Source organism: Pseudonaja textilis, unplaced genomic scaffold, assembly GCF_049901715.1.
Source record: "Pseudonaja textilis isolate UNSWEBS1 unplaced genomic scaffold, rPseTex1.2 PTEXCTG61, whole genome shotgun sequence".
Taxonomy (NCBI): domain Eukaryota; kingdom Metazoa; phylum Chordata; class Lepidosauria; order Squamata; family Elapidae; genus Pseudonaja; species Pseudonaja textilis.
This window is the reverse complement of record NW_028262805.1, coordinates 51736-75003: the sequence shown is the minus strand read 5'-3', so window position 1 is coordinate 75003 and position 23268 is coordinate 51736. Positions and strand designations below refer to the sequence as shown.

The following is a 23268-nucleotide window of genomic DNA, read 5'->3' as shown; positions in this document are numbered from 1 at the left end:
ATTATGGCATACTTGAGGATTATGCTGTAACAAATGTAGCTCACTTCATTGGATGCATCAACCTTAAGAAATGGATTACAGACCACAAAGGCTTGTATCACTATTTATTTACAATTACATGGATATTCTGTGTTTTGTACAGGAGCTCAACACTATACATAATGCTCCCACTTTTTGTTTTCCTTTTGAGATCAGTTGGACTGGGACAAAATTTCTGTCCAAATGTCACCCCATGCTTCTGTGATGGAGGATGAACTAAAAGTTAGTCCTCCATCCTCTGAGCCCAGCATCTTGATAATAATAAAGTTTGTAACATCTTCAGGTGTCATAGGGCTTCTTCTCTGACAATGCTTGGTTTTAAAGCTAATGAAGTAGCATGGGAGAGGAATGAGCCAGTGATTGGTGGTCCTAGTTGGTCAATAGCAGTTCTTTTTCATAATTACATAGGTATGACCATCTTTCTGACATGTTGGCAAAGATTCTGGAAGAGCGGCCTGAAAATCCAGCAGATATAATCGAGAACATCAGTAAGGATATAAAGTGTGCTCGATTCCAAAAGAAATTGGACACCCTCCGAGATGAATTTGAAAAACATCCAACATTTGAATTGGCTGAAATGTACAAAACTCTGTTCCAAAAGGCAGGTGGTGGTGATGGCGCAGATCAAGAACCAGAAGAGGAATTGGTGAGTCAGTCCAATAAAATAGCCTTTCACTTATAACCACAATTGAGCCCAAAATTTATATAGCTAAGTAAAACATTTGCTAAGTGAATTTTGCTCTATTTTGCCCTATTTTATGGGACATGTACATGCTGCATGGTTGTAGAAAGAATATAGATAAACAGACAAACCTTATACAGGTATTCCTTGATGTACAGACACAATTGAGTCCAAAATTTCCATTGTTTTTTTTTCAGTTTTTATTTTTTAAGACAAACATATACAAATAAAACATAAAAACATAAAAACATCTTCCATTTTATATACATACAATGTGTCAGTTGGTTACAAATCTTTTGTGCTATCCTTTTGTAGTCATTACTCACAGTTTATATCAATTTTCATATTGTCAAACTAACATATGCTTATATATTTATCAGTTATTAATCATCCATGACTAAACTATTTCATCATTTTATACGAGATATTCCAAATTTTATTTTAAAATTTATGTTACACTTTCATCTAATGGTTATATATGTCTATATTATATTTTATATCAATCTATTAAATTTTTGTTACAAAATTATCTAGTCTATTACATTACAAAATTTCCATTGTTAATTGAGACATTTGTTAAGTGAGTTTTCCCCCATTTTACTGTTGTTAAGTGAATCACTGGAGTTGTTAAATTAGTAACACAGTTGTTAAAACAATCTAGCTTCCCTATTGACTTTGTCAGGGGATTGCAGAAGGTGGTCACATGACCCCAAGACACTGCAGGCATAATAAATCAACCATCATAAATATGAACCAATTGCCAAGCATCCAAATTTTGATCATGTGACTACAGGACGCTACAATGATCTTAGGTGTGAAGAATGGTCATAAGTCACTTTTTTCCAGTGCTGTTATAACTTCAAACGGTCACTACATGAACAATTGTAAGTCAAGTATCAGTACATCTCAAGCAGATGCATATTCATTCACAGATATATTACATAAATGATTAGGGATGGAGATAGATGTAGGATTTTCTGCATAATTTTCATCAACCATTTGATAGAATTTGTACCATGGGTTGATCATAAGTTTCATAAACTATTTGGTATGTTTGTACCATGCTGGTTAGCTTGATCAAAAGCAGGTTATCTGCTACTCCAACTAACCCTATATTCAGGTAGTAGACTATATTCAGGTAGCATTGTACTCGTGCACGCAGTAATTTTTCAGACTATTCACTGCAATGAACATTACATGGGAGGAAAATGTCAAGGCTATGTATTACTTGTGAGTGAATCCTATTAAATTCAGTGTTAAATTATAAGTATGTTTAGGATTGCTCCAGTAGGAATAAATGTTTATATATATAGTGAAACACTATTCCATTATTATGCTTCCTAATTGAAGGTTTTCCTCTTTAGCCAGAAACTCCTCTACCCAATGTAATGGAGACAGCTTACTATTTTGAACAGGCTGGAATTGGTTTGAGCTCAGAAGAATACTATCACATATTCCTTGCCCTCAAACAACTGGTTGCCACTCATCCAATCCAAACATGTCGCTTCTGGGGCAAACTCTTAGGTATTGAAGCCAACTATATTGTAGCTGAAGTTGAATTCCGTGAAGGAGAAGAAGAGGAAGAAGCAGAGGAAGAAGAAACTGCCGAGGAAGGACTAAAAGAGGGAATTGAGGCCAGGGATGAAGATGAAGAAGATGAAGAAGAAAAAGATGAGCCACCAAAACCCAACTACAAGCCACCACCCGTAATCCCAAAAGAAGATTATCGGACCGGTGCTAATAAATACACTTATTATGTTTGCAATGAACCAGGCAAACCTTGGACGAAATTACCCCAGGTGACTCCAGCTCAGATCGTGAACGCCAGGAAAATTAAGAAGTTCTTAGTGGGAAAGTTAGATGCTGCCGTTGTGTGCTATCCACCTTTCCCAGGCAATGAAGCTAATTATCTGAGGGCTCAGATTGCCCGCATTTCAGCGGCAACACAGGTCAGTCCACTCGGGTTTTATCAGTTTGGAGAAGAAGAAGGAGACGAAGAAGAAGAAGGCGGAGCTGGAAGAGACAATTATGAAGAAAATCCTGACTTTGAACCCATTCCTGTGCCAGAGATGTTGGATACCCTTTCCAACTGGGTGCATCATGTACAGAATATTTTAAAACAGGTATGCTTAACAAAAGCTGCACTTGTTGCTAAGTGGTGTCAAAAAAAAAAAAAATCAGAACCCCAGAACAGCTTTAGTGCTATCAATTACAACTCTAGTAATTTTTATTTTCTTAACACATTTCAGAAAAAAAAAACATCTTCCGTAATTTTTCCCATCATTAAAATTAATGAACAAGGATAGAAAGCTTTATTGGTGGTGGCCTCCCTGATAATGTAAGTGTTTTACATGATCAATAAAAACATAAGAAAACTAATTCAAAATAACCTGTTTTCTGTTTGTGTTCTCCAAGCGTTCATACTAAAAAGCATCAGAAATGGTATAATGCTGGAAATAACACAATATACTTTTGTCAAAAAGCCACCGGTTCCCTAATCTGTCAGTATTTATGTATATAGATCTTTCTATTGATGTAATCTGCCTCTCACCTGTTACCTGCATTACACAGCTAATAACATGAAACAGGTGTAAGATTCTGATAGGAAATAAGGACAAGACAATCAGCTTTACTTTATTGAACCATGCTGTATAGTTTATTTAACCTCTGGGATTAGATATATATGGATGTTCCTGGAAATTGACTATGCCTGTTCTGAAAGCAATGAAAATATTATCAGAATGATGGCAATAGGATAATAATTGTACATTCGTATGATGATTTTACATAATTATCTTTAATGTAGTTAAATGTAGTAATATATAATGCAGTTAATGTAGATATTACATTATGTATGTATGTATGTATGTATGTATGTATGTATGTATGTATAGTATATGTACGCTGCTCAAAAAAATAAAGGGAACACTTAAACAACACAATTTAACTCCCAAGTCAATCACACTTCTGTGAAATCAAACTGTTCACTTAGGTAGCAACACTGATTGACAATCAATTTCACATACTGTTGTGCAAATGGAATAGACAACAGGTGGAAAGCAGAGGCAGTTAGCAAGACATCCCCAATAAAGGAGTCGTTCTGCAGGTGGTGACCACAGACCACTTCTCAGTTCCTATGCTTTCTGGCTGATGGTTTGGTCACTTTTAAATGCTGGCGGTGCTTTCACTCTAGTGGTAGCATGAGACGGAGTCTACAACCCACACAAATGGCTCAGGTAGTGCAGCTCATCCAGGATGGTACATCAATGCGAGCGGTGGCAAGAAGCTTTGCTGTGTCTGTCAGTGTAGTGTCCAGAGCATGGAGGCGCTACCAGGAGACAGGCCAGTACATCAGGAGACATGGAGGAGGCTGTAGGAGGGCAACAACCCATCATCAGGACCGCTACCTCCGCCTTTGTGCATGGAGGGACAGGAAGAGCACTGCCAGAGCCCTGCAAAATGACCTCCAGCGAGCCACAAATGTGTGCATGTGGCTGCTCAAACAGTGAGAAACAGACTCCATGAGGGGTCTGACATTCACAGGTGGGGGTTGTGCTTACAGCCCAACACCGTGCAGGACATTTGGCATTTGCCAGAGAACACCAAGATTGGCAAATTCGCCACTGGCGCCCTGTGCTCTTCACAGATGAAAACAGGTTCACACTGAGCATATGTGACAGATGTGACAGGGTCTGGATACCCTGTGGAGAATGTTCTGCTGCCCGCATGACCGGTTTGGCAGTGGGTCAGTAATGGTGTGGGGTGGCATTTCTTTAGGGGGCCGCACAGCCATCCATGTGCCTGCCAGAGGTAACCGGACTGCCATTAGGTACCGAGATGAGATCCGCAGACCCCTTGTGAGACCATATGTTGTGCCAGAATGTTTTCTTCATCCTGATTGGTTGGGAGTCTTGGTCTGATTGGTCCCAACCAATCAGGATTAAGAAAAAACCATTCTGGCACAGCAGTAGGCTAGCCCCAAATTTAAAACAGAAACGGCTGTGAAAGTCTGACTCACAGACGAACACAATACAGAAGCCTGATGATGGCAGATGAGATTCTGCTGAAACGTTGCTACAACTTTAAAAGCACAACTATAATGATGTGGGAAAATACCCGAACAAAGCTGAATGCCATCTATCTATCTAGTATATATACTGTATATATATGTATGGTATTCAGCTTTGTTCGGGTATTTTCCCACGTCATTATAGTTATGCTTTTAAAGTTGTAGCGACGTTTCGGCAGAATCTCATCTGTCATCATCAGGCTTCTGTATTGTGTTCGTCCGTGAGTCAGGCTTTCACAACCATTTCTGTTTTAAATTTGGTGCTAGCCTACTGCTGTGTTAGAATGGTTTTTTTTTTCATCCTGATTGGTTGGGAGTCTTGCTCTGTGTTTATTGGTCTTGGAGTTTGCTGTGCTCTGCTTGATTGATGTTTCTAATATCTTCTGTTTTGTAGCGTTTTTTTGTCTTGATTGGCTGGCAACATTATGTGTCCTGTATTGGAGGCTTTTAGTGCAGCTTGGCTTCGAGTAAATGGAAGGCTATCATTTATTAGGAAGCTAGGTTTCATCTGGGTGCCTGGTAGGGGTGTGTTTGAGCTGGAGGTATTGGGGGTGGGGTCTGTTTGTGCCCAGGTGTTTGCTTGGCTTGTGGTGTGGAGATTTGTTTGTTTGTGAGGGCAGGCTTCCAAATAATTGACAGTCTGGTGGGTATATGCCCCCAAAATGATCCATACATTCAGGTATGGCACAATTTTAAAATGCCAGGCAGCTTACTGAAGGTGAATAAGCCTGACTAAGGAGAGCTAAGATAAGGCACTGGGGACATCGAGTGGAGAGAAGTGTGGCATATATATGTGGCCTTGTAGGCAAATGAAACAAGTCATTGACCTCGCTGACTCTGGTTCCTTTGGGTGCAGGGGCGCTGTACCTGGATTAATCCCTATCAAAAATCAGAGGAAGAGGAGGAAGAGGAAGATGAAGAAGAAAAACAGGAAGAGCCAGAAGAGTTACAAGAAACGGGACCTCCTCTTCTCACACCCCTCTCTGAAGATGCAGGTACTATAGCAAAAACCTCACCTGGCTGGTTCTCTTTTCTTCTTAAGTTTTGGGAACATGGATGTTTTGGCCAGTGAGAAAGCAGGTCATGGTCAACCATGGAGTGATTTTATTAAATCAATTTATCACATGGTACACAATTAAACTTTTTAATATAAAGGCGTATTTTTCTATACACAGGACTATGGCTTCTGATCTTTTTCTGTTAGTTTATCCCAACACCATAATTTGGTACAAAATATTTCTGATACCCCAAAATCAATTTGTTCTTAACAGATATTCAAAACATCACTCCATGGTCCTCTGATGCTTCAACACATTTAGTTCCTCAATATGCCCTTGCTGTCCTTCAAGCTAACTTGTGGCCTGGAGCATACTCCTTTGCTGTTGGAAGGTAGGCAATCAGGATCAATGTAATGTTGTGATTACTTCCAATTATAAAATCTCTGTTTTGTAATTTTCCATCTTAATCAATGGTGGGTTTACTTATTTATAGAGGACTAACAGGCACTGTTTTTATACAGTTTTCACTCAAATCAAGCCAGTGGCATCTACTGAGAAATGTAAACGTTCATCTTTTCCACAACAAAATTTGGGATCAAGCCAGGCAGTTTGGTATATGTGACTATAATACAATGCATCCTTTAGTCCTTTTTTGTTTCAAGCTATAAATTATACAACTGATCTGTTAGAAACAAATTAAGAAGCGTGGGATTCACTCTCTGCCCATCAGCAAGATAACTATCTGAAAACAGGACAGAACGGGATGGAATTTGCTGTGGGAATGAGAAGCCAACCTTCAAAATAGGTTGCATCTAGCCAGTGACTACAGAAGTCCAGGAAAAAAAGTCCCCATGGGTTAAGGTGCAGGGGTCTCCAACACTTGGCAACTTTAAGACTTGTGGATTTCAACTCCTTCCCAGGCATATGATTTAGCCTGGAAAAATTATTAAGAGATTGCAGAGTTCCCAAAGCCATTTTCTTCATACTTTCCTCAACTTGTTCACGCTAAGGCCAAACTAGATGTACGCTAATAAACATGTTTTTTGCTGCCAATTGTGTAGGCAGGGGAATACCGCTCTATGTATTTTTAAAGCTATAATCATGCATCTATTTTCTGGACTCCTCTGAAATGAAGCAAATTTGAATAGATGTTCTGCGGTATACACAGAATAGACAAAGGAAACAACTTGGTAAGATATATATAGAGGGGATCAATTTTTCCCATTCTGGAGCATTTCATGGTCATGTTAGCTAGAAATTCTGAGGCTTGGAAGTCCCAACTTGATTGGGAAAGAGTGATATACATTGCCTAGGGTGAGATGGGGGAGGAGCTGGAGGAAAGAGGCATCACTAATTAGATGTGCATTTTTAATAATGTTAGAGTCTTCTGCTTTTTGTTTTAGGAAATTTGATAACATATACATTGGCTGGGGTCACAAATACAGTCCAGAAAATTTCAACCCTACATTGCCACCTCCAGTGCAGCTCGAATATATTATAGGACCTGAAGTCACTGAAGGCCTTGATCCAACTGTGGAAGAAGAGATGGCACTCAAGGCTGCCCAAGAGGAGGCACTGGAAGCAGAAGAAATGGAAGAAATGGAGGAAGAGGAAGACGAGGACGAGGATGATTAAGCTCAAAAATTCTGTTACAATAGTTTTGTTAAGGATAAACTTTTTTACAAATGTATTCTAATACTGTATTCTGTATAATACGTTGATGATTTGTAGTAACTTTGATGAGTAAATCAAAAATAAAACTCTGAAATAGTTTTTTTTTTAAAAAAAAAGAAAGCAGTTTGGAATAGCAATAAATCTCAATTTTGAATGAAATTTGTTTCCAGCAGTTGTGATGTATCACCAAGATGAAAAAGAGTAATGTTTAATAGCTTATTAACTATTTTATTTCAACAAGGAAACAATTTATTAAATATGGTACTGGTGGCAATCTTAGATAACTCACAAACCTTGCTTAAAGCCAGATGCAGTAAGACAAAATGACGATACAGTATGTTCATAAGCCAGTTTTTCACAAATATGAGATGTCAATACCATCCATGTTATTCCAAAGAAAACATATTTTACACAAATACTTGCCATCCTTATTTTCCAACCTCGTCATCTTGAACATATACATCTTTGCCCTTCCTATCTTTCTCTTTTTCTTTCTTTCTTCCAAAGGCAATACATAATCAATCATAGCCATATTTAATTTTTGATTTCCATACAAGGTTACTTCAGGAAGGGTCCTTGTAAGTCAGGGGTGTCAAACTCAAGGCCCAGGGGCAGATCCAGCCCATGGGGTGCTTAGATCTCGCCCATGGGACTGCCCTGGAAACAGTGAAGAACTGGCCCGCAGTGCCTCTGCCAGCGAAAATGGACCTCCCGAGCTCCATTTTCACTGGCAGAAGGTTGCAGGAGGCCATTGCAGCCAAAAATGGAGTTCAGGAGCCTGTTTTTGCTGGCAGAGTGCTCGGGCCACCACAGGCGCCCCCAACACAAGCGATGTCAAGCTGGCACTACCCACTCCGGGCCCCCAAGATCAAACACAACCCTGATGCAGCCCTCAATGAAATCAAGTTTAACACCCCTGTTGTAGGTCATCTAGTCCAACCCCCACTCCAGCAGTAGACCCTACACTATTTCTGATAGATGGCAGTCCAATCTTTTCTTGAAAGCTTCCAGTGATGAAGCTCCCACAACATCCAAAAGCAACTTCTCTTCCATGGGTTGATTGCTCTCACTGGCAGAAAACTTCTCCTTATTTCCAGATTGAATCTCTCCATTCTCCATTTCCATCTGTTGGAAGAAATATCAGTTCCAAGTGGGGGGAAAGACACCGGAAACATGGAGGTGGGGCCCAACAGAGGGTATATAACTAAGGGTCTCAGCCTCTTGGCTCTTCTTTTCCTTCACCCAACATCTTGAAGTACATGACTTTTTTCACTTTGAAGCTCCAAGCCATGTGGTCCTGTCCATCATTAAACCATCTTTTCAAACAGCCTCCATGTTTCCAGTGTCTTTTTCCCCACTTGGAACTGAATCCAGAAGGATATTTCTTCCAACACATCCATCACATGGACTACACTTGGTATTCCCCATCTAATTACAAGAGCATTTCAATCTGTCCCATTTATGCTGATGCAACTGATTTGGCCTTCTGGGTCTCTTTCATCCCGCAATCCCAGATTCATGCTTGGCCGTGATCAGTGTGAGCACCGTGGTTTGATTTAGCGAACCAGGATGCTTACTTACACTGACCATGGCTAAAGCCTGATCAATTAACGCAGCCAGTTTCTAAACTGGCAGCTGCCAAAAGAAGTGGAGACACGATCTGAACCCCTCTCGTTTTGCAGGGTTTAAACATAAGGACTCCTTCAGCCAATCAGCATCCGCTTTCGCGTTTCTTCGGCCTTCTAAGGCCCGCCTTTTTAACTCTATCCCAAAACCGCCGTTTTTTTGATTTTTTTTAAGGAAAATAATACGAAATATAGATATATATATATAGGTTGGATCCATTCGCCCTTGGCGACCCACTCCCCTCTCTGGAATAATGGTTCAGTCCGCCTTGGGAGGAACTTAGGCTTGCCTCGCCAACTGACCAATCGGAAGCGCCCTGGGAGAAAATTCAAATACTGAAGCTCCATTTGAAAAAGAAAAGACCTTTAGAAGGCAGGCGACATGATGGAGGAAGGTGGCGTTACCGTTTGCGTGAGAGTGCGGCCACTTATTGCAAGGTGGTTTTATTTTTATTATTGTGTTTAGATAGGGGTTGCCTTTTTTAAAAAATTTGCTGTTTCGGGTTCTTTCGTCGCCAGTTTTGTAGCTCCGCTTTTCCTCCAATTCAATGTAGCTTTTGTAGTACGGAGCTTATGAAAGTAACTTAAACGGAGAGACAGAGAAGGAAGGAACTGACTTTATCTAATGTAGAGGGAGGAATAACAACAACAACAACAACAACAATAATAATAATATATAGAGGGAGGGAATAATAGGATTCTCCTTTACAATTTTCCTTTTCATAGTACGGAACTTATGAAAATAAGTTAAATGGAGAGACAGAGAAGGAACTGACTTTATCTAATGTATATAAGGAGGGAATAAATCATACACCCCCATCCTCCTTCCAGGGGTCAGTATAGTGAAATGTTTAATATTAAACTATGATCTGAATGTCTGTAGAGATTCTCAGTCCTTCAGGTCTTGGTTGTCCCAAAGGTGCTTTTTCGGGAGGCAACTGAACTTTCTGGTTTTTTTCTTTTGAAGACGTTTCACTGCTATGATCTGAATGATTTGGATTCAGGTCTGACCTGTCTGTTCTATCTAGTTTTCCTGAAAAGGCTTCTCTGTCTGAAATGCACTCATTATGGAGAAAATCTATCTGGTTACTAAGAATCAGCATGGACTTGATGCCTAATCAATCTGAAGTGCACCAGAAGAGTCCTAATTTCCATTATTTTATTTATTTATCGAATTTATATTGCTGCCTATTCGCCCATGGTGACTCGAGGCGGCTTACAGAATGTAAAACCATATTTAAAATAAAAAAACAATAAAAACTAACAAAAAGAATCAAATAAATTAATAAAGTACAATAGAACAAAACCCGGGGGGAAAAAAATCACCTCCCACCCCCTGCCCCAATGACAACAGATCACATGAGCCATTTGATGGTCTCCATCCCACTCTGGGTTCCCCAGGCCCGCTGGCAGAACCAGGTTCAGTGCTTTCCGGAAGAGTATTAGAGTGGGGGCCATTCTAATCTCTAAGAATAATAAATAACAATAACCTTATTCCCATTTATAATTGGGTAAAACTCTACTCTTTCTCATGTTGGTTTACATACCAGCTAAGAGTGTGGTATGTATTTTTTGATTTCAGAAACTATAAACCTTGTGTGTGGGTGAGATCCACCAACTGTTAACACTCATCAAGGGGCATATTAATTTTTAAGAAAAAGGTTTCTCTTTATTCCTAAAATAATCTAGTGACCTGAAAACCCGATTCATTCTTTCAGAGAAAATGAAGATCTTGTTGATGAAAAAGGACAGGTTTCATGGAAAAGTGAAGACTGCACTGTATCACAGATAGATGGAACCAAGTCATTTGTCTTTGGTAAGCTCTTGATAACTCCTGATATGTGTGTTTGTGTGGTTTTCAGCATGAGTATATGTAAAGTAATAAGATAATTTACGAATGGAATGTCTTGATTAATTAAAATGCCATACTAAATGTAGTAACTCGCCTTCTTGATCTTTGTGCATTTTATATGTGTATAGCAGAAGCATACTAGGGTTTTTTTTTTAGGAGAAGCATTGAATATCATTCTTTGTTTTGGTAATCTGTAATCCAATCTGTTTTTCTGGTGGCTAAAGATAGCATATATGATGGGAAGATATCACTGTTCTTTTTATGCCCAGAACAGTGACTCTTGTAAATGTATGAATGAATAATAATTCTTCAACTTGTTCAATTGCAGTGCATGATTGCTATATCTTCTGTAACTAATTGTTCATGTTACATTCAATATTACCTTTCATTTTTACCTCCAAGAAGTAACTGGTTTTTTTTTTGAATTTATTAGCTCTAAAAACCAGGAGACTATGAATTCTAGATTTGGCTAGGGCACAAAAATTGTTTGGGTGTCATTGGCCTTGTCACTTTTTCATAGCCCAATCCATCTCACAGTGTTGTTGAGAAAAGACTAGTAGATAGATAGGATCAGCCTACTGATGACAAAAGAAAGGTGAGACAAAAAGCTAATTTATCAAAAAGATGATTAATTTTCTTTATTGATGCTTAAGCACAGAAGAGCCTGTCTTGGTAGATTTTTACAGAGGCCATCATTTTGGCGGTATATTTGTTATTTTTCTCTTTGCTGGGCAACCTAGTTGTCTCTTAAATTTTGCCAATTAACATCATAACTTGCTATGATTGTTGTTCCATAGTTCTGTTTTCAGTAAATTTTTAAAATTACAAATGAGATTTTCCTGTTTAAGTTTTTATCTCTTTTTCGGATTTTCTGCTCTCTTATTTTTCAGTAGTTCCTTTTCTCGAAATTTTCATATCTTAATTTTTGTTCTTCTGTCTTTGGTGAAAAATGAATATAGTGCATTTCCAGGTTATACTCAGAATAAAAAACTTTATGTATAACCATTAATAGGATACTATATGAAGGATAATACTTGTGATTCAGCATAAACCAAATAACTATACAAATGCTAATACCTACCGTACAGCTCATTCCCAATTGTTCATTATTGGTATGATACATCCTCAAGCAATTGGTTTGACTGTGCAAAGTTGCTTCAGCTTACAAAATACTGGCAGTCATTGATTTACCACAATTGAGCCCAAGGTTTGTTTTTAAGGAAGACAAGTGAGTTTTGCTCCATTTTACAACGTTCCTTGCCACAGTAAATCATTACAGTTGTTAAGTTAGTAACATGGTTAAGTGAATGTGGCTTCCCCATTGACTTTGCTTGTTAGAAGATCACAAAAAGTGATCACATGATCCCAGGACACTGCAACTGCCATGAGTCAGTTGTCAAGTGTCCAAATTTTTGATCCTGTGGAGATGCTGCAAAGGTTGTAAGTGTGGAAAATGGTCATAAGTTGAATTTTTCAGTGTCATTGTAACTTCAAATAGTCACTAAATGAATGGTTGTAAATTGAGAAATACCTATATTTAGCCTGGTGATTTTTCAGGGACGGGGCATGGTGTCTACAAATTAAACTTTTTGCTTTCTTTTGAAGATCGTGTGTTCCACTCTAACAACAGTACAAAGGAAGTCTACCAAGGTGTGGCTGCTTCTATTATCAAGTCGGCAGTTCAAGGATATAATGGTACTTTGAATAATAACCTTTTGTGTATATTTGTGCATGTGGCTATTAATTTAAACTAGTCATTCTACTTCTTTTTAGGCACTATTTTTGCTTATGGTCAGACAGCTTCTGGCAAAACGTACACAATATTGGGTACCAAAAAAGGGCCAGGTATCTTGCCAATGGCGATTAATGATGTTTTCGATACAATCTGCGGAGTAAGTGATTCTACTGAATGTTTATATTTCAGCTAACCAATGCTTTTGCAGAAGTGGATATGACTGATATTGAAAGTGCAGCTGAGTTCCTAGCCTCTCGTGTCAGCATTTTTCAGGCTGTATGTCATGATTGCCATCCCAGAGGCTACAAGAAAATGAATGGAAGGTTATCAGAGAGTCCCGCTCCCTCTGGTTTTCCAGCTCCATGTAAAAATATGCTGGGTTGAAAGCAACTTTCCAGAGCCCGTTGTAGAAGCAGTAAATGTTTTTTTAATTTAACACAGCTTATGTGTCTTTTAAAGGCGTAATCAGGGAGGCTTCTGTGTAAAGTTCTGGTCAACTGACCCAATCTACAGTGTGCACAGAGGATTACTGTGGAAGAGAAAAGAGGCTGGGGTTATATCAAGGAGGCTACCAGAGCCAAAAGCAAATCAGAACACTGATTGGGAAGTGTGCTCTTCTGCTCACAAAAAGTTGGAGTCATAGTAGCAATAACAGACTTATATATCACTTCACGATGCTTTACAGACCTCTCTAAGCTGTTTACAGAGTCAGCATGTTGCCCACAACAATCTGGGTCCTCATTTTGCCCACCTCAGAAGGATGAAAGGCTGAGTCAAGCTTGAGCCTTTTGAGATTTGAACAGCTGGCAGTCAGTAGAAGTAGCCTGCAGTACTGCACTCTAACCACTGCGCCATCAAAGCTCATATATAATTAACATATTGGAAGGCTAGATAAAGAAATTTGGAGTTTGCTTTCAGTTGTAACTATCCATACCTGGAAAATAATTTTGCATGAGTGCCCACAATACAGGTTGTCTTTCACTTACACAACCATAATTGGGACTGAAACTTCTAAGCAAGGCAGTTAAGTGAGCCTCCTATGATTTTGTGATTTTTTTTTTCTGCAGTTGGTAAACAAATATAGCTTCCCACATTGATTTTGCTTGTCAGAAGTTGGCTGGGAAAGTCTCAGTGATCATGTGACCTCCATTATAAACTGCCAATTGCCAAACACTGACCATGGGCATGCTGCAATAGTCGTAAGTGGGAGGATGGTCATAAGTCATTTTTTTTAAGTTGCTGTAATTTTGAAAAGTCATAAGTCAATGACTACCTGTATGCTTTTAAAATTCAAAATAACAGCTAAAAGCCTCTTTCACAAAGTTTTTTAGCTGCATAGAAAGAGTAATGTTTTAAATTCACTATCTGGGGGAGCACATTCTTGGGACTGTCACAAGTTGAGTTAAAAACCTTTTTGACCACAAAATTCTTATGAAGAAAGTTGTGTTATAAATGTATACATTTGCCTTTCTTTAGCCATGAGTCCTCTAGTGTTAAACTGTCGTCATCACTGACATCTAGATGACTTGATGTAATTAGAGGCGTAGCCTAACAAATAATAAAGCATGGCTAGGAATGCAAATAGGAAAGCTTAGTGATTAATGGCATTAATCTGTGGAACAAGTTGTCTTCAAAAGTATTGACGAATATAATATTTCATAATTTTTAGATTCCAGACAGGGAATTCCTGCTCCGTGTATCATACATGGAAATTCATAATGAAACTATACAAGACTTGCTATGCAGTAACATTAGGAAAAAGAAGTCCTTGGTAGTTCGTGAAGACATCAATGTAAGTACATGAGGCTGGACACCCCTAGTGCTGCTCTCCAGCAAGACTCTATTGCAGGCACTGCCTCGCTAGTCTCAATTACTCTGGGTTGTTCCCGGGTTGGCTAGGTTTTTCTGAAGGTTTTATTCATGGTTAAGTCAGAGTCAACCATTGAGCCCAGTTATGTATGCAAGTACAAGGCACAATATTTACATCTGATAAAGAATATTGATTGGTATAACAATCGAGTGTTTCATTCTCTTCTAGAGAACTATCTATGTTGAAGATCTGAATGAAGAAGTAGTGGTTTCTCCAGAGGAGGTTATGATCTGGTTGAAGAAAGGAGAAAGTAAGATTTACTGTCTAAAGTTTAAATGAGCATTATAAGCAAATCTCAGATTTCTAGATCTGTTAAAAGTCAGGCCTCTGTACCTGTAAATGAATACATGCTGTCTTCAATACACTTTTCTTTAGTGTCTCCTCCCTGCAGACAGATACTCTCCCATACATAACCTGTGTTTCTTGTCCACCTGGGCAACATGCTCATGTATGCTCACATATACACTTGTAGCACTTAGATTTATATATCGCACCATAGTGCTTTAGAGCACCTCTGAGTGGTTTACAATGTCAGCATATTGCCCCCAACAATCTCGGTCCTCATTTTACCAACCTCGGAAAGATGGAAGGCTGAGTGAACCTTGAGCCTGTCAGGATCGAATTCCAGCGTGTGGTCAGAGTTTGCCTGCAGTACTGCATTCTAACAACTGCACCATTAGGGCTCCTATATAACTTACTTTCTCCGTTCCTCAGGCACACATGCAAACATGTGCATGGAGTGAAACCACTATGCTGAATTAGCCATTGGTGGTATAGTACATTTTAGCCCTTTCCTTGAAAATAAAAGATGAAGAACTTACTATGTTGCTACCGTTGTAGTGGGAATGTGATGATCTTCTGTTGTTTGGGGGAAAATAAAGGACTGCTGTAAGAGTTTCCAGAAAAGAAGTGCAAAGTTGGTGGAGTTGGTTCTTTTATTTCTAACAAAATAACAAGAGTTGGAAGGGAAGTTGAAGGTTGTGTAGGAGTTCAGTGAATATGGGGCGTGGGGAAAGGGAGTCAGGTGCATTTGTAGGCACCATCTGCTGAGGTCTATTTTATGGGAAACGAGAATAAGTCAGAAGAGGAAATCCAGTTTTAAGAACAATCTGTATCTAATGTTTCTTCTAAACAGAAAACAGGCATTACGGTGAGACAAAAATGAATGAAAGAAGCAGCCGTTCTCATACAATTTTTAGAATGGTAAGTGATTGCTAATTTTTGTGTTCCTGCCTTCATTTAGTTCATGCCACAGCATTCAGCAGCATCTGCTATGCAGTTAACTAAATAAGCACATTATACAAAATATTGAATGGCACATACCTTCCAAATAAACAAACCTGGGCTGAAAACCATATACGTAGACTGAGGCACTTCAGTTCTTAGTGACTCCTGTAGGACGAATAAGGCCACAGGTCTGATGAAGAAAATCCTGACCTCAAAGTTTTGGAATTTATAATGATAAATATAATACTCCCTTGGTGATTTTGAGGAGCATGTTCTTTATTTTTATTTGGCCAAACCATAAATCCTGTTTCCAGACCAATGGCTGCTCAATTTTGCTTGAAAACTATATTGACAGAACACCCTTAATTCTAGGAAGCAGACTTGACTGATAGCTCTCAAGATCAGGAAGTTATGTTGAGTTTGGTTCTCTCTGTGTAAAGCTTTCATCCATTGGTTCTTGTCCTACCGCCCTGAAGAATCAATCCACATTCCTGCTGATAGCATTTCTATCATATATCCCACTAGCCACCTTCTTCAGACTTTGAATTGGGCTTTATATTCTAACAATAGATAAATAAACTGATAAATAAAATAATCCATTACGGGGAAGCATATACTAGCATGTTTGTGCAAGGGAAACCTTTACCTATACAAATAGCTTCATCCACTTGTGTTGGGGAGGACTGAACTCTGGGACAACACAGTTTTTGTTTCAGGCTAGGCAAAGTTGGATACTATCCCTCAAGGTAGGGGAAATTAACCCTGTATAAACTTTGCAGTAAAATTAATGCAATGTGTGGTTTCATTTTGATTTTTGTCTAGTTCTGTTCTCTAATGTATAAAGGTGTTGTTAAATCTGGTTCATGATATTACTTTTTTTTTAAAGATCATTGAAAGTAAAGAAAAGCATACTTCTGGCTCAAGCGACGAAGGAGCTGTAATGGTTTCTCATTTGGTGAGTTATTTGTAAGATGGAACAGGGGTTATAATAAGTGGGATATGATAGTACGCTGATGTAACTTTATAAACATTAAGTAACAGTTATGTTTTGATTTATACTCAGACAGGGCAGGCTAATAAATTTTTAAAATTCATCCTATCAAATTGTTTATATTTTTTTAAAAAGTGACAGGAATTTCATGTAAGACAAGGCTGAAGCTGCTGCACAAAGCTGCCACAAAGATGATGGCTTAGAAAGTGTGTGGAAAAAAGCTGGAAAAATCTCCCTCAGGGAACCAAGTTGTTATGGAAACAAAGGAAAAAAATGTTACTTGAATCAGACAAAAGAAATTGGGCCTCACATGGGAAACCCTTCCCCAAGTCCCACCAACAGCTACCAGAACAAAGCAAGGACTTTGGAGGATAAAGGGTCCTTGAAGTCCACCCACTCTTTTTTGTCTTTGGATCCAGACTTGGTGACTTCCGTCCCTCTGGCTGATGACTGCCAGCCTAGTTGAGGATGTGGTTAAGTGTGGATGAAGGGTGAACAGCAAATATATATGTTGTAGCCGGTAAAGTCCGCTAATATTTCAAATTCAGTGGGTCTTTGTCTATTCCAAAGAACCGTTTGTTCCTCAGTGTTCACTAGAAGGTGATATTTTCCAGGGCTGTGAGTGAGTGAGCTCAACTTGGGAGCATGTGCTCCCAAGCATGTGCGTAACACATTCTGTCTCCATTTTTCAGAATTTTGTAGATCTGGCAGGAAGTGAAAGAGCCAGCCAAACAGGAGCTGAAGGTATGTCTTTACTCCTCAATGAGATTTTCGGTAAATTCTATAGTAACTTGTTCCTAACTTATTGCCTTAAGTAGACTACATTCATATCCTCCTGTCTTCAAAGGTCCACCTCATAAATTAGGGTTTCTCCCTTTATCTTCTCCACACTCTAAAGTAAAAAGATTCTTCCAGATAAACTCCTGCTTTGAATTACAAGTAGTCCCCAACTTAAAACAATTCATTTAGTGCCATTCAAAGTTACAACAGCACTGAAAAAAGTGACTTGTGACCAGTTTTTACTTACGACCATTGCAGCATCCCCATGTTGATCTAATCAAAATTCAGACACTTGGCAACTGTCTCATATTTATGACGGTTGCTGTGTCCTGGGGTCACGTGATCCCCTTTTGTGACCTTCTGACAAGCAAAGTCAATGGGGAAGACAGATTCACTTGAGAACCATGTTACTAACTTAACTGCAGCGATTCACATGACAACTGTGACAAGCAAGGTTGTAAAACGGAAAAATTCACTTAAGCAAATTCCTCACTTAGCATCAGAAATTGTCGTAAGTCAAGGATTACTTGTAAATATAGTCATGTGGGAATAGAGGGATAACAAATAATTGTCCATTCCTAAATGAACGGCTCTTAATAAAATGCTCATACTGATCACTAGGAACTTTGATGTTATATCTGCATCAAGTTAAATAGCCATTGTTTCCTAGAAATGTAAGAATAAAATAACAGTACAGCTATCTTTAATCTGTGTTAGATTGTGTTCTCACTTCTGTAATTATTAACGGTTAGATATCCTAAACTATTAATGTCCTCCTATCAGAATAGACAAGTTTAAAAGGAAAGTAGACAAATTCATGGTGTGTGGGGTCTGTCAAGGATTTCCAGTTGTGGTGGCTGTCTCATCTTTATTGTTGAGATCCATACTTCCCAATTCCAGTTGTTGAAGAATCTGAATGGAGAATCACATTCACCCATACCTAGGCTTTAAAAAGGATCCATCTGGTTACTTGTTTTTTTTTTTTAATGCTGGGCTGTATATTTGATTCAGTATAACTTTTCCTGTGGCCTTAAAATGAGCACTGATTTATGATGCCTTAAATCTATCCAGCAACAACTGAAATGGTGCTTTTTATGTATATGCTTAGGGATTCGACTTAAAGAAGGGTGTAATATTAACAGGAGCCTCTTCATCTTGGGCCAAGTCATCAAGAAGCTCTGTGATGATCAGTCTGGGTAAGAAAAAAATATTCCTGTTTCAATTAGAGCAGCAAAAGGTTGATGAGCTCTGAATCTCCCCTTTCCCAACTTCATATTTGGACATGAGTCTTTTCACATTTTTTCATCTAGATAGTTTCATTTTTCAACTGATTAGTGTTCCCAGTTTATCTAAAGATAATGAGTTGGCTATTGAAGCAATTTTCCCTCAGCCACATCCATAATATTTTATTCTTCTTTCTCTTATCCCTTTGCACCAGAGGCTTTATAAACTACCGGGATAGTAAACTGACAAGAATTCTACAGAACTCCCTGGGTGGAAATGCCAAGACTGTAATCATCTGTACAATTACACCAGAATCTTTGGAAGAAACTCTTGGCACGCTCCAGGTAATTTTTAAACATTCTTGTCAAAAAAACATTTTGGGTATGGATAAGCACAAGCAGAAAGGTATTCTACTTTTATTTTGTTGATTTGTTGTAGTTTTGTTTATCTTCCAACATTGGCCTCACTACACGTCATTTTCGAAAGCTTCTAGAATTGTATTGCTACTTATAGATAGATAGCTAAAAAGTATCATTGTTCTGTGTACCGGATTTGTTCATACATAGACCTAAAATGAAGAGTGGTAGGAATTTGTGGCCTTCCAGGTGCCAGTCTATGAATTGGCCTAATGTACTATTACAAGGGTCCCCAACCACTGGTCCCTGGACCGGTACCAGTCCATGGATCATTTTTTACCGGGCGGCAAAGCTTGGGCACCACCGTCTTGTTTTGACGGCGCTTCCAGGTTTTCGGTTGGAAAGTGCTTCCGGGTTTTCAGTTGGAAAGCAGCGTTTGGGTGCTCACGCCTTAGTTTCACCGAAGGGGGGGGTGGCTTCGAAGGAAGAGCCGTCCTGATGACGGTGGAGTCTCGCATTACTCAGGTACCGGTCTGTGGAAGAATGAATAATCATGAAACCGGTCCCTGGTACAAAGAAGGTTGGGGGCCACTGTACTATTAGACTAATTGGCTGTCTTGGAATCTTGCATAGTAACTCATCAAGGGGCAGAAGTAGCCCCCATGGTTTTACATACTTCTCAATTTTGTTTATGCAAAATGCTAATGGGGGGTGGGGGTGGAAACACTCTTCATAAAGAAAGAAATATACATTAGAGCAGAAATACCCATTAAGAATAGCATGTTTTCAGTTTATGAATGTATCAAGATTTTTAAAAATTATACTGATTTTTATTATATTACTGGCCTTCTCTACATTTTTTGTCTCTTCTAGTTTGCTAGTACGGCCAAAAAAATGAAGAATACCCCGAAAGTCAATGAAGTTCTTAATGATGATGCTCTTCTAAAGCGATACCGTAATGAAATAGAAGATTTGAAACGCCAACTGGAAGAAGTAAGTTGCCTAATCTAAATGGATTGGATCGGTCGTTTTCCAGGCCAACAGGCCAAATCCATCAGTTAGAATGCCCCTTGAGAGTGTCCCTATTCTAAAAACTCATTCATTGTCCAGTTTCTTGAATGATGCATGTCACAAACTTTCAAACTCTGAACTTCATTTTCTTCCAAGAGAATAAATGACTCATTATGTATGTTTAGATGCTACCTATGTTTCAGTTGAATATGGCAAAAGTATGAGGACAAATAGAAAAACTGAGGGGAAAAATGCATCTAGTGATAGGAGCAGGAGTAGAGTCGGAACAGAAATTTTAAGAACCAGTGAAGAAGCTGGACAATTACTTAATAGAAATCCACAACTTATGGACTCCTGACAATCACAAGGGAAAGGGAGAAGCTTCTTACTATGTGTTAGTAATCTGTAGCTAGCTCTTTTTATTTCTCCTCTGGTGACTTTAATAATTTTATTTTTTAAAGTCGCTAGTAAATTTTCCTCTTTGTTGAGGACACTGGGAAGCAGGAAAGTGTTGATCCACTGAACATTTGCTTGACTTAGAAAGTGATTTCTATGATCTCCAGCTGAAGAAGTCAAAAATATTCTCTTCTTCCTTGGACATCTACCATAGATAATGTTTCCTGGGCTACCTTTTCACAGACTGTATGATTGCAGCCTTAATTTACACCCTGTAATGCAAATGTAAATGTTCAAATTCTTCATATTTATTTCCTTGCAGAACCAAAATTCCCATTTGATAAGCAGCCTTGGTATCTTCTGTTTTAGGTTTCATCACATTCTCATACCAAAGACCAGTTAGCACAACTCTTGGAAGAGAAGAATTCTGTTCAGAAAGAGCAGCAAGACAGGATAAGAGCGCTGACAGAAATGTTGGTGACCTCATCCTCTTTTTTGCAAGAGCGGGAGCTAAAGGTAAGTATGAAGATTAAATATTACATAAAATTAGAAAATATTGTTTGTTTTGGAATTGTTATGCGTGGGAGGATGGGGAAAGTTTATGTCAACATAAAGAAACACACACACACACACACCATTTTCTTAGCCTTTCAGAAGTCCATTTAAGATTTAGTTTTTTATTCAGACACTGGAATGTAGTGAGTATGTCTGGAGTAAGTTGTTAGGCATCGCAAGGGTTAATGAAGAAGCTAGGTTTTGTTTAGATTTTAGTAGTAATGGCTTTCATTCTTGTAATGATATAAGAAATATGATAAATCTCAAAACAAATAGCATGTCTTAAGTTCTAGATTTTTTATATTTTAAAAATCCCACCAATGTAAGTTCAGCGTAAATAAAAAATTGATACATAAAACATGAGATATATTTTAAGGCACTGTTGATTTACACCAGGCGTGTCAAACTCGATTTCATTGAGGGCCACATCAGGGTTGTTTTTGACCTTGCGGGTGGGGAGCGTTTTTGCTTTTAGCTTGTTTTGCTAGCCCTTTGCCAGCCAAATGGAGCTCAGGGGAGCTGTGCGCTGCCTCCTACAGTCTTCTACCAGTGAAAATGGAGCATTCGTCGTCGCCCCGAGTTCCATTTTCTCTGGCAGAGGCACCATGGGCTGGTTCTTCACTGTTTCCAGGGCAACCAGATCTAAGCAACCCCCAGACCTTGAGTTTGGCAGCCCTGATTTAGACACTGAAATAGAAAAAATATAGGAAGCCTTCGTTCTCGTCTTAGTGATAGCATGAGTAGTTGCAGTTGTATGAAATTGTATTTTTGATGGTTCTGCAACTGTTTGAGAAAATAGTAAAGACTCTTAAATCAAGCTCGTCTTCTGCTATCTTCATATAAAGTCTTTGGTTGACAATTCTTATTTGTCAGAACTCTTATCTATGTTTCTCAAGCTTATACTAATAGCATATATCACAAAACTTAAGCATTGCTTGTCAGGCTGCTCTAAATTAAGACTAGTGGGTCATAATGTCAGGTGCTGTTACATTTACATGCTCTACACCTTCCCTGCCAAAGACTTTTCGAAATCAACATTGCCAATATTTTTCCCACTATAACAGTTTCTGTTAGAGTTCCTGACTTTACAGAGAACAAATTTTAACTCATTGTATTTATAACAGGTATAATGTACCTATTATATCAAGTCCTTTCTCAGATAGGTACAGGTGTATTAAGATTTCATATCTCAAAATTCCTCAACCTGCCTGCTGGCCAAGAAATTCCCACCATGTTTGAAATGTGGGAAAGCTTGGCCAACATATTGTTTACGTGTATGCTTATTTTTATTTTATTCTTAATTTAAGGCTAAAAAGAAGAGGCGTGTGACCTGGGCCCCTGGGGCTGTAAGCCAAGATGGGGGAATGCCTTTCTTAGAAGATTTTCCTAGTAGACCTAAACGCTTTAAAACTTCTCTGTCTTGTGTCACAGAGATGGAAGAATGTAAGTTCTTTTCCTAAGAATATTTATTTATTTAATTTTATTTGTCAATTGCTTACAAGATAATAGGTATAAGTAAAAACATAGTTATGAATACATGGATACATATAAGAAAAATAAAATATATATAAAAGAAACAATAGGACAGGGACTTATGCATGCCCCCTGTTTTGTTTTGTTTTTTTCATTTCATTTTCATTTGACTCCATAGACTTTCCATTTCCATTTAATTTTATATACTTTGGGTTGGGGGTGTTTTTAATTCTTAGCTGTCTCCTCGGAATTCTCAGAATATGAAGATCAATTCATGACAGCCAGTATTATAATGCCTGAGGAAGAATGGATCCCAGGATCCGAAAGAAACTTTGTAAGTATTACGGGCTGATGGGGAAAAAAAAACAAGCGGAATTTGCCAAGAGGGTTAGATATATTGATGAACCAATTTTTCCCAAGCAGTGGGCAAACATGCTTCAATGGTGTGTAGAATTGCACATTAAGGGAAAATACAGTTTGTTGAAAACTCTTCCCCGATGCCTCTGTTTCATGCCAGCAGTGTCTTAATCTGCCTGTAAAGGAAGAAAGGGAACAGGTTCTCTTTGCTTATTATCTTTATTCCTAACTAGATCTATATTATTATAAATCCAATAAAATAAATGCTATTTGCACATTATTATGTGTAAAAATAGAGAACTTTTCTTGCAGCTGGGAACATAATTTGGTGATGAAGCAGAATGGTCTGAGGCA

The 23268-nt window shown here is 38.5% G+C and overlaps 2 protein-coding genes across 3 annotated transcripts in view; both read left to right on the top strand.

Moving 5' to 3' along the window:
• Positions 1-453: 453 nt before the first annotated feature.
• Positions 454-7621, top strand: LOC113453760 (radial spoke head protein 6 homolog A-like). Of its 2 annotated transcripts, none has more exons than XM_087918821.1 (5): positions 454-685; positions 2137-2844; positions 5647-5785; positions 6062-6179; positions 7192-7621. In XM_087918821.1, the coding sequence occupies exons 1-5, from the start codon at positions 467-469 to the stop codon at positions 7421-7423; spliced, it is 1416 nt and encodes a 471-aa protein (XP_087774947.1). In that variant the 5' UTR covers positions 454-466; the 3' UTR covers positions 7424-7621. The 2 variants fall into 2 exon arrangements, with proteins under 2 accessions (XP_087774947.1, XP_087774946.1); XM_087918820.1 differs by having other exon boundaries at positions 2086-2844.
• Positions 7622-9458: 1837 nt separating this feature from the next.
• The window catches only part of LOC113434625 (uncharacterized), a 52901-nt gene continuing 39091 nt past the window's right edge, over positions 9459-23268 (top strand). Inside the window, 15 exon segments of the mRNA XM_087918822.1 lie at positions 9459-9525; positions 10806-10903; positions 12545-12634; positions 12713-12831; positions 14344-14466; positions 14713-14794; positions 15680-15747; positions 16658-16726; positions 17455-17506; positions 18651-18738; positions 18981-19110; positions 19996-20115; positions 20899-21045; positions 22392-22527; positions 22794-22891. Coding sequence (XP_087774948.1) covers positions 9470-9525; positions 10806-10903; positions 12545-12634; positions 12713-12831; positions 14344-14466; positions 14713-14794; positions 15680-15747; positions 16658-16726; positions 17455-17506; positions 18651-18738; positions 18981-19110; positions 19996-20115; positions 20899-21045; positions 22392-22527; positions 22794-22891 — 1476 coding nt within the window. The 5' untranslated portion in view covers positions 9459-9469.